This window comes from Lepus europaeus, chromosome 3, assembly GCF_033115175.1.
Source record: "Lepus europaeus isolate LE1 chromosome 3, mLepTim1.pri, whole genome shotgun sequence".
Classification (NCBI taxonomy): domain Eukaryota; kingdom Metazoa; phylum Chordata; class Mammalia; order Lagomorpha; family Leporidae; genus Lepus; species Lepus europaeus.
In genome coordinates, this window is record NC_084829.1 from 49,645,479 (window position 1) to 49,656,931 (window position 11,453).

General features: G+C 36.2%; 1 protein-coding gene across 1 annotated transcript; it reads right to left on the reverse strand.

The window, feature by feature from the left end:
* Positions 1 to 473: 473 nt before the first annotated feature.
* DEFB114 (defensin beta 114) lies at positions 474 to 10,585 on the reverse strand. The gene is made up of 2 exons (XM_062187210.1): positions 10,528 to 10,585; positions 474 to 619 (listed from the first exon to the last, which is right to left on the reverse strand). The coding sequence occupies exons 1-2, from the start codon at positions 10,583 to 10,585 to the stop codon at positions 474 to 476; spliced, it is 204 nt and encodes a 67-aa protein (XP_062043194.1).
* Between the last annotated feature and the right edge of the window lie 868 nt (positions 10,586 to 11,453).

Sequence of the window (11,453 nt, forward strand, 5' to 3'; positions counted from 1 at the left end):
CTGAGGGATGACAGAGGAAGAGTGCATCCAGGCTCTTCTAAAGCATATAGTCATCTCTTGCTTTGGTTTTGTGTTTGTGTATCTTGATTCTAATCACCTGATGGTAATCTTTAGAAAATTGATGAGTTCATGATTATTTATTTTCATGAGTCAAATTTCTAACGAAATCATGAATAAGTTGAGAAACATGCAATTTTGTAAGTTTAAGTGGCCAACGCAACTTAAATTGAATGATAGTCATGTGGTAAGAAATTAGCTCCAGATGTATCTAATAAAACCTACAGCTTAGAGAAAATAAGAGTCCCTACCTCATTTCTTTGTTTAAATGAATATATTAACACCTTATAAAGAACTATAACAATATTGGCTTATGTGTTTAATCATTTATTTCAGAGACTTTAAAAGTAATCTTAAAACTCTGCACTGGTGCACATTCAGCTTCTTTGTTCAGACGGATGTCTTCCATCTCAGAATTAATCATCATCAGATGGCCTGTCAACACAGCAAATCTTAAATGGTGAGAAACATACATCAACCTGCTTTTCGTCCATGTGACACTTTCTTCTACACAAACCTTTATATCTTGAGCAACGATCAGCCTCCACCAAAGAGCATGTGGCTACAATGACAAGAGAATAACTGAAATTACTCATCTTTTATTTAAGTATACATTAGTTTTTAATGAAAATACTATATGTGTATTGTACCAAATTTAGAAAATTCCAAAAGATATGAATACACTATTATTTCAGAATCCTAGGTATGTATAAAATTGAAACATTTTAAATTAATATATGATTAAAAATGTTGTGCTGCATATTTTTCTTCTTAACAAGAGTCAAGATTAATTTTGAGCTACTGATATCTCCTTGTGATTATATATTATAATTTATTTAATCTTTCAGATACTTCTATATAATCAGTTCCTATCCAAGGTTTTGATACTTCAGATTATGACAAATATGTTTTACAACATTTAGGTCTTATTTGATGTATCCTTAAGATGGTTTAAAAGAGTTTGATTCTAAGGTTTTAACTTATGCTGCTGCTGACAAGGCCATAAATTTTACCCCAAATAAAGAATTCTCATTGTAATTTTAATTTTCATGTCTTAGATAATTTATCTTGAATATTTTTCTGACTTTCTTAATTATTCATACACTTTGCTGATTATTTTTAGGATGATTTTTTAAAAGATTTTTAAAATTTTTATTTATTTGAAAGGTAGTGTTACAGAGGGAGACCAGGAGAGACAGAGAGGAAGATCTTCCATCTGCTGATTCTTTCACAAAATGGCTGTATTGTTTAGGGCTGTGCCAGGCTGAAGCCAGGAGCCAGGAGTTTATTCTGGGTCTTCCGTGTGGGTGTAGGGACCCATGTACTTGGCCATCTTCTGCTGTTTTTCCAAGGCCATTAGCAGGGTGCTGGATTGAAAGTGAAGTTTGCTGGTGTCACAGGCAATGGTTTAACCTGCTAGGCCAAAACGCTGGTCCTGGGGTGACTTTTCAAGTGCTCAATAAATAAAAGATTTTAATATATTAATAATGATTTTATCTGCCATATTTGTTCCAAATCATTTTTCCTTACTTAATGTTTTTGTTAGTTATAGTTGTAGGCAACAGCAATTTTATTATAAGACAAATGCATATTTACTTTCCAAAATGTAAAAATTTTTATAATGTTAAGATACAGAAATGCAAAGCAAACGTTTTCAATTTTAATGAATTATTGTCCCACACTATTTATTGAAAACTCCTCTCTGCCATTGAAATGATTTCAGTTCAGTATCAATGTTGCTATATCCTACATTTGTACGAATTCTAGATCTTCTTGCGGTCTGTTTATTATATAGATACATTCTGTTTTTGAAACAAAACAACAAATTTTAGTTATAGAAATGTATAATAAAAAGCATATGATTTGTTTCTTCTATTTCTTATATTTCTACACTCTATAAAGGAAAAACAAACTTGTAGAAGAGCATCTAAACATAAATGTTGAAATAAGAGTGTAATTAAAAAGTTAAGTACTCACATAAGCACTACCCAGATTAAGAAATAGAACATGATCAACATGCCACTTGTGCTTTTTCACAAGCATAATCAAATCCCAATTTCTCATTTATTAAGACATCATTTTCTTGATTTGTAATTTTTTGCACACTTAAAAATTTTGTGTGAATTCAACTATACAGTACAAATACTTTTTTAAAATTTCATTCACTCAAACTTTTATTGAAAGTCATTCACAAATTGCATATTGTAATTCTTCCATTTTAATTATCAGAGTTCACACTGTTATGTCAATGTATTTAATTTATAACTTATTTCCTGACAAATAAATTGCTTACAGTTTTGGGATACTCTAGAACGTAACTTTTGGGGCTCATGTTCATGTGTTTCATTAGAAATATTCCTAAGGGTGGAATGTAAAGTTAATGTGTGTACATGGCTTCAACATTAGTAAGTAATGCCAAAATGTTTCCAAATCATTTATGATAACTTAAACTTCTTATACCATTGTATAATAATTGCAACAGACATTCAAAACCAATCACTGCTTAAAAGTTGTAACTCTATCTGAAATGAATCTAATGAAAGCTCATACACTCCATGTCATAATTCACCACAAAATTCATTTTTCTAACTATTGAGGAAGTTTGGCATCTTTTCTTATATTTACTGAGTTAATAGATATCTTTTTTTTTACTTTTATTTAATGAATATAAATTTCCAATATACAGCTTATGGATTACAATGGCTTCCCCCTCCCATAACTTCCCTCTCACCCCCAACCCTCCCCTCTCCTGCTCCTTCTCCCCTTCCATTCACATCAAGATTCATTTTCAATTCTCTTTATATACAGAAGATCAATTTAGTATATATTAAGTAAAGATTTCAATAGTTTGCACCCACATAGAAACACAAAGTGAAACATACTGTTTGAGTACTAGTTATAGCATTAAATCACAATGTACAGCACATTAAGGACAGAGATCCCACATGAGGAACAAGTGCACAGTGGCTCCTGTTGTTGACCCAACAAATTGACACTCTAGTTTATGGCGCCAGTAACCACCCTAGGCTCTCGTCATGAGTTGCCAAGGCTATGGAAGCCTTCCAAGTTCGCTGACTCTGATCATATTTAGACAAGGTCATAAAAGACAGGGTGAGGATAGTAACCAATGATCCTAAGAGTGGCATTGACCAGGTCTGAACAATTATACAGCATTAAGTGGGGAAGAGGACCATCAGTACACACAGGTTGGGAGTAGAGCCATGGGTGGTAGAGTAGAGGTTATGATTATAAAGGAATGAGGCCCAAGTGCGCTAGACAAGGTCTAGAACAAAGGACAGAGTAATTATTAGAGGAGCTAAGAAAGGTGCTGTCTAAGCTACAATTAAGTTTTCTGATTGAGAGGCAAATAGAACCTGACAGAAGGGGCTTGATAATGATCTGGTGGGCTTTAGGCCTTGTAAGTTAAGAGGCCCAGACCTAATTAGATATCTATTTTTAGAAAATGATCAATCCCTGACCATTTTGCTATAGAGTTATTTCTTTTTAAATAGTTTTGTACGCACTTTTCATATTTTCTGTTTATGTACCCTTTGCTTTATAAACATACTACAGATATGATTTTCAATATAAAACTTGTCTTTTTATTCAATGGTTTTTAATTTGCAAAAAACTACTGATGAATAAATATCCTCCTTCTGTGATAAGATCATTAGTGAATTGTCCTGTATTAACTTGTGTGATGCATTGGTTTGCCTTTCTTTCTTATATTTAGCTATGGTAAGAGGTAGAGGTCGAGTTTCATTTTTACTTCTTCAGGTTGTGCAATGAAATCAGCCCCATTTATTGAAAAGTTTATTTGCTATGTTGTCCTGTGGTACCATCTTTATGAATAATCAAAGGTCTGGGGCCGGCTCCGTGGCTCACTAGGTTAATCCTCCACCTATAACTGGCATCCCATATGGGCACTGGTTCTAGTCCTGGTTGCTCCTCTTCCAGTACAGCTCTCTGCTGTGGCCTGGGATAGTAGCAGAGGATGGCCCAACTCTTTGGGCCCCTGTACCCACATGGGAGACCACGAAGAAGCACCTGGCTCCTGGCTTCAGATTGGTGTAACTCCGGCCGTTGTAGCCATTTGGGGGGTAAACCAATGGAAGGAAGACCTTCTCTCTGTCTCTCTCTCTCACTGTCTGTAAACTCTACCTGTCAAATAAAATAATAATAATAAGCAAAGGTCTGTAGTGCATGGATTTATTTCTGGACTCTCTGTTCTACTCCATTGATACATTTTTCCTTTCAATATAACACTGTTTTGTTGATCAAGAAGTTCTCCCATCTCAGTCTTCTTTCCACAATACTATGTTCATTATTATTTGGTGTTTTTCATTTCCATATAAATTTCAGAACTACTACATCAAGTATAGCAAAACAAAATAAAACAGAAAATCAAGCACTTAAGTTGTTTTGAAGATTACATCAACTCTGTCAATCAGATTGGAAATATCCAAGCTTTACAACAATGAGTCCTCCAATCTGTTAATGCAGCATATCCCTTCATGAATTTAAATCTTATTTAATCAGTTGATATGTTTTAGTTTTTTTGTGTAGAGATCTCATTATCTTTTTGTAGAGTTATTCCTTTTGTAGTTGATATTTCAATGCTATTCTAAATGATACTGAAATTACATAATATTTTAGGCATTAATATACAGATATATATATATATATATTTACATTGACTTGTATCTAACAATTTTGCTAAATTCACCCATGCATTCTTTTTATTTTATTGTGGATCCCTTTGATTTTCTACAAAAAACATGATATATAGTGAATAATGATACTGTTTTTCTTCTATTGCAGTCTTTGAAACACTTACAATCATTTAAAGGGCCATCGCTGTGGTGTAGAGGGTAAAGCTGCTGCCTGCAGTGCCAGCATCCCATATGGGTGCCAGTTCAAGTCCTGGTTGCTCCACTTCCTATCCAGCTTTCTGCTATGGCCTGGGAAAGTAGTAGAAGATGGCCCAAAGCTTGGGCCTCTGCACCCATGTGGGATACTGGCAAGAAGCTCCTGGCTCCTGGCTTTGGATCAGCGCAGCTCCCGCCATTGCAGCCAACTGGGGAGGGAACCAGCAGATGGAAGACCACTATCTCTATGTAACTCCGACTTTCAAATTAATAAATAAATCTTTTAAAAAAACTTTTAAAAAGAGTCACTTAAAAGTAATTGCTTTTACACAAATCATCTTTTCTTATTGACTTATTAATATTAGCTTTCTCTAATCTCATGTAGTGACATTGATTTTAGACTATTATATTAACCTTGAAATCCTGAAATTCAGGCAAACTTCTGATGCTGTTAGACTTGGATTCTAGGTTTTGGGTTTCTTCCATAAGAATATTTAAAAAGATATATTTATTTATTTGAAAGGCAGAGACACAGAGATGAAGGAGGAGGTAGAGAAGGAGAGATTCCATCCATGGTTCTTCCCCCAAGTGGTCTCAACAGCCAGGTCTGGGCCAAGCTGTAGCCAGAACCTGGAACTCACATCCTGATCTCCTGTAATTGTGGCAGAGCTCAATACTTGGGCCATCATCTTCTACCTGCCATTGGCAGGAACTGCAACCTGGATTGCAAGGAGGGTAGCTGCGATTTGAACATAGAATGCAGGCAGCCAAGTGGATACTTAGCGTGCGTATACCACAATGCCTGTCTCTGTATCTTTTTTATTACATTCAATTAATAATATTATTTATCTTTAAAAGATTTATCTTATTTGTTTGAAAGGCAGAGAGACAGAGAGAAAGAGATCTTCCATCTTCTGGTTCATTCCCCCAAATGGCTGCAATAACTAGGGTTGGGTCAGGCTGAAAGTGGGAGCCTAGAACCCCGTCTAGGTCTCTCATATGGATAGCAGGGACCAAGGTATTTGGGCCATCTCCCACTGTTTTCCCATGCACATTAGCAGGGAACTGGATCAGAAGCAGAGCAGCCAGAATTCAACTGATGCTCTGATGTGAAATGCTGTCAGCACAGACATTTTAACCAGCTGCACCACAACGCTGGCCACCATAATATTTTCTGATGTTCATTGAAATTTCTTGTTTGAAATCAATATTTGTTAACTTTCATATTTTAATCTTCCATATTTTCACATGTGTTTTGTTATATGTTTTGCTTTGTATCCACTCTAATTGAGTAAGGTGTAGTCCCATTGTCCACTGTTATTATGAAGTTCCTCACACTTTTGGGATTTGGGGATATTTTCCTTTCTTTAAATTTCCCAAGTAAACAAATTATCTAAGAAATTTAGTTGCCTTGATCTTAAGTTTAGTAATACCTAGACTAGCCCCAGAACTGACATTGTTTTCTAGCTAACATTTCACCACAAGTGAATATCTCTTCACTCTCCTTTTTTAAATTTATTTCATTTTATTTTTTCTGACAGGCAGAATTAGACAGTGAGAGAGAGAGAGACAGAGAGAAAGGTCTTCCTTTTCTGTTGGTTCACCCCCTAAATGGCCGCTACGGCTGGCACCCTGTGCGGATCTGAAGCCAGGAGCCAGGTGATTTCTCCTGGTCTCCCATGCGGGTGCAGGCACCCAAGCACTTGGCCCATCCTCCACTGCCTTCCCGGGCCACAGCAGCGAGCTGGACTGGAAGAGGAGCAACCAGGACAGAATCCAGCGCCCAAACTGGGACCAGAACCCGGTGTTCTGGCGCCACAGGTGGAGCATTAGCCTAGTGAGCTGTGGCGCCGGCCGCTTCACTCTTCTTAAGTCAGCCTCCCATTCACCTTGAAATATACTGTAAACTACCAAAGCCACCATTAATTCTGTCATTTGAGAGTCATGAACTACTCTTTCTTAAAAAATGCTTTTTATTTAATTTCATCTCAATGGAAGAGAAAAAGAGAAAGAAAGATGGACACAGAGAGGTGTTTTCCATGTGCTGTTCCATTCCCCCAGAAACATGCAATATTTGGTGCTATGCCAGACAGAAATCAGGAGCCTGAAACTCCATCATGGGCCCCCTCTATGGCTGGTTAGGACCCAAGTACTTCATCCATTACCTCTACCTTCCACAGCATGACTGGCAGGCAGGTGGAATCTGAAGCAGAGCCAGGACTCAAACCCAGGTTCTCTGATACGAAACGCAGGCATCCCAGGTGGAGTATTAACCACTGCACAAAATGCCTCTCCCCTATGAGCCGTTCTGAAACATTTTAAAACTGGCTGCATCTGAACACTAATTTGTATTTCTTCTTTTCTAATACTTCATCTTATTCATTTCTTTATCTATACTTTCTCTGTTTTATTTATTTATCTATTTATAAATACTTTTTACATACTACTACTCCCATCTCACTTTTTGAAACATTGCAACATGTTTAATGAGAAAAATTTTTTGTTTATATTATCTCTTAAACTTTGTGACTCTCAGGAATTTATTGACATTATCATTCATTGTACAATTAAGAGAACTGAAGTCTTCTCCATAGCTTCCAAAGGTAGCCACATCATTAGTATAGCTCTTTTTTTTTTTTAGCATTTTTTTATGACATACACATGCTTTTCTTTTTTTTTAATAACAGGCAGAGTAGACAGTGAGAGAGAGAGACAGAGAGAAAGGTCTTCCTTTTGCTGTTGGTTCACCCTCCAATGGCCGCCGCGGCCAGTGCGCGGCGGCCAGTGCACCGCGCTGATCCGAAGGCAGGAGCCAGGTGCTTCTCCTGGTCTCCCATGGGGTGCAGGGCCCAAGCACTTGGGCCATCCTCCACTGCACTCCCGGGCCACAGCAGAGAGCTGGCCTGGAAGAGGGGCAACCGGGACAGAATCCGGTGCCCCGACCAGGACTAGAACCCGGTGTGCCGGCACTGCTAGGCGGAGGATTAGCCTATTGAGCTACGGCGCCGGCCAGTATAGCTCTTGTAGGGTTACTTAATGGCAATCACATTCTGTAATCCATGATTCTATGTTGACTTGGCTATCTTTATGAATTGATTATGTTGTACTCAATTCCTTCCTGTTCCAACCACTGTCAGTACTAATCTATCGATTTTCTGTGACTGACCTCTCCAGCATAATGTCACCCTGTTTGGACAAACACTGTTTTTCCATCATAATAATCACTTAGACTGAACTCTTTTCATTCCTTTATTTTAGCTTTTTATCAGTAGCCAGACACTATTGTACAATGCATATGTATTATTCTGTGAACTGCTTCCAAGTAATCTGCTCTGATATTTTGTATTACCCTTCCTGTTTCATTGGTCTGCTAATAGTAAAGAAAAAAAGACGGCTTTTTGTGCATTCCTGTATATTTCATAACTTAGTATTTATTACAGAGTCAAAGGGTAAAGTAAAGTTTGTGGTCACTATTCTCAAATCCAGTGTCCTCAAAACCTTGTTTAAAGATTTCTATAGTTTTCGGTCAATGCAGAATTTGATGATATACAGACCCTATACATCTGAAGTGCAGCTTTCTTCCATGTGACCTTGTGCTTTTTTATTCAGCCTTTTCTTTTTTTTAAAAAAGATTTATTTTATTTATTTGAAAGACAGAGTTTCGAAGAGAGAGGGAAGAGAGACAGAGAAAGAAGTGTTTTGTCTGCTGGTTCACTCCCAAGATGACTGCAGCAACCAGGGTTGGACCAGATGGAAGCCAGGAGACAGGAGCTTCTTCCAGGTCTCCCACCTGGGTGCAGGGACCCAAGCACTTGGGCCATCTTCTGTCTCCTGCTGCTTTCCCAGGTGCATTAGCAGGGAGATGTATCAGAAGTGGAGCAGTTGGGATTGGAACCTGTGTCCACATGAGATGGAAGTGTCACAGGCAGTGGATTTACCTACTACTACTACACCACAATGCCAAACCCTCAGCCTTTTATTTATCCTCAGTGTTTACTATCAGAAGCATTATGATGAAAAAGAAAAAAATATGCTAGGATCTGAAAAGTCTACATTTGTGTTCCACTTGTGACACATTGTAGTGTCACCTTGAAAAATTTTCTTCTTTTATGTTATGTTCCTCTTCTATAAACATTCTATAATAGTCATCTCATAATGTTATCTGGAAGATCAGATCATATGTCTATGTGAAAAACATATGGAAAGCTGTTTTCATATAGTAAACACACATCTATTTGCTTTTACTATTGCCTCTCTGTGTTACTCTAAATTTCAAAGCTCTTTATTAGGGAATTCAGTACATTTCCTCAAATTTGCACCATTCCTATAATTTCACTATTCTTGCTGTTTAAATAATACTTATACAAACCTAACTCAGATCAATTTTCTTTATTCCACTGGAGTGTGAATTTATTTATGTTATCTCAGTGTCTAGAATTGTGCTTAGTAAATAACACTATTATGTGGTAATTGATTGACATGCCAGCTTATATGCCTGATTGCCTTTCCTAATCATATTTCAGACCCTCATTTCCTCATATCTGTTCATTACTAATAATGACTGTATCAACACCAACAACTCTATCAAAATAAAACCTCTAAATTGACAAATTTTAGTTTGTAGGATTATATTCTAATACTTTATTCACTGAATTAATACTGCAGTCTTTTGAGGTAAATATAATCAATAGGCATAAAACAATATGTCAGGTTTTAATTTTTTTAAGTTTATAACTAGTTACGCTTGTATTTTCTTTGTGTTATTTTACAGATGTTGACAAATCTGTAAAATCTGAGTGGCAAGGTACACAAAGCTGTTACTAGGTAATGAGCTAGTCAAAAAAATCTAGGTCTTCTGAATTGATCTCAATTTTGTATCTGCTATATTATGTACCTTTTAAGATTCCATTTTTTCTAGGGCTAAATGGAACATATATGAATATGAAACTAAATCTCCATTGTTACAAATAGTTCATTGGTTAAGTGGCTAAACCTCTTAAGATTGACCATCCAGGTCTTCACAGCAATACATATTATACATGTTTTATTACTTCTTTTAAATTGGTTCATAGGACATTACTAAATCCTTCATTAATTCATTGATTAATTTAACAAGGATGTTTGAGGTCCTACATATTTTATTTGTCCTTCTATTCCTACTGTTCCTCATTGCCCAGCATATTCTAGATATATCCTGGATCACATTATAGATTATGCTATTGATAGCCCATGAGATATATACTGTTGTTCTCAGTCTATTTATTTTCTGTGGGTCCTATTTACTATCAAGCTTACACTTCTGAGTCTTAAAAATGAACTTAACAAATTATTGCTTTCCTAATCATTTCAATATCTAAACATTAAAATCAAGATACAAATAAGATGAAGGATCTCATCTTTTTCATGTTTTATCTGCATACTGAATTTGAAAGTTAAGTAGGTGAATTACAATGGTAGTATTCTAAATGAAGATACCAAAATTCAATAGTGACAACACTTTAATTGACATGATTGTGTTAAGCACATTCATTTTCCAAAAAATCCAGTATTTCTATTTCTAGCTATAAGGTATATGTAAAAATACTAAGAATATCTCTTTTACCTGGTAGAATGAAGGTCATGTAACACAGAAAATGGAAGAGATAGTATAGTATCTTCATTCTGTGGAAAGATCAGTTGAAAGATTTATAATAGAATCTAGAACTTTTAAAAAAGCCGAGACTTTTACTATTTATAGTTTTTCTAATAAATGAGGCTGTTTTTAACCGGATATTGTTTTAACTTGTGTACCTGTCTCTGCGCCAATGACTAGGGCTGTGGGCAGAATTACGGAAATAGAAAATATCTGAAATAAATTGAGCTTTAGTGGGAAATCTTGATGTGAATGATAGCTGTAAACATATCTTCTTATCAGTGGTGCTCAGTTAAGTACCAATACAAAAGGGCAAACATGAAGTGAATTTAAGAAAAAATTAATTTACCATCTCAGATACAAAACAACTAGATGTTATATGTTAAAGGATTGATTATTTTTCAAATACATTTTGTTCACTAATCTGGTATGCAAGCTCATCAATATGTCCACATATTCCAATCCTTAATTATATGCAATTTTCTCATTAATTTCTCTCCATTAATTTACAAGGGCTAAATATTAAGCCTTATTTTTTGCCTCTTATTTTTATTACTCTACTTTTCAAATGAAACTTAAATATTTATGAAACTCTCCTTTCTCTCAGAAAAGTCCAAATACTCATTTTTATTTAAAATTCTTATTCAGGGTCAGCCTTGTGGTTTAGCTGGCACCACTTGCAATGCCACCACCGCTATGGGTGCCAAGTTTTGTCTGGTGTCTCAGCATCTCCTCTTCTAATGCAGCTCTTTGCTAATGTCCCTGGGAAAGCAGCAGAAGATGGTCCAAGTATCTGGTCTCCTGCCATTCACATGACAGACCTGAAAGAAGCTCCTGGCTTTGGCCTGGCCCAGCACTGGCTGTTGCAGCCATCTGGGGATGAACTGGTGATGGAC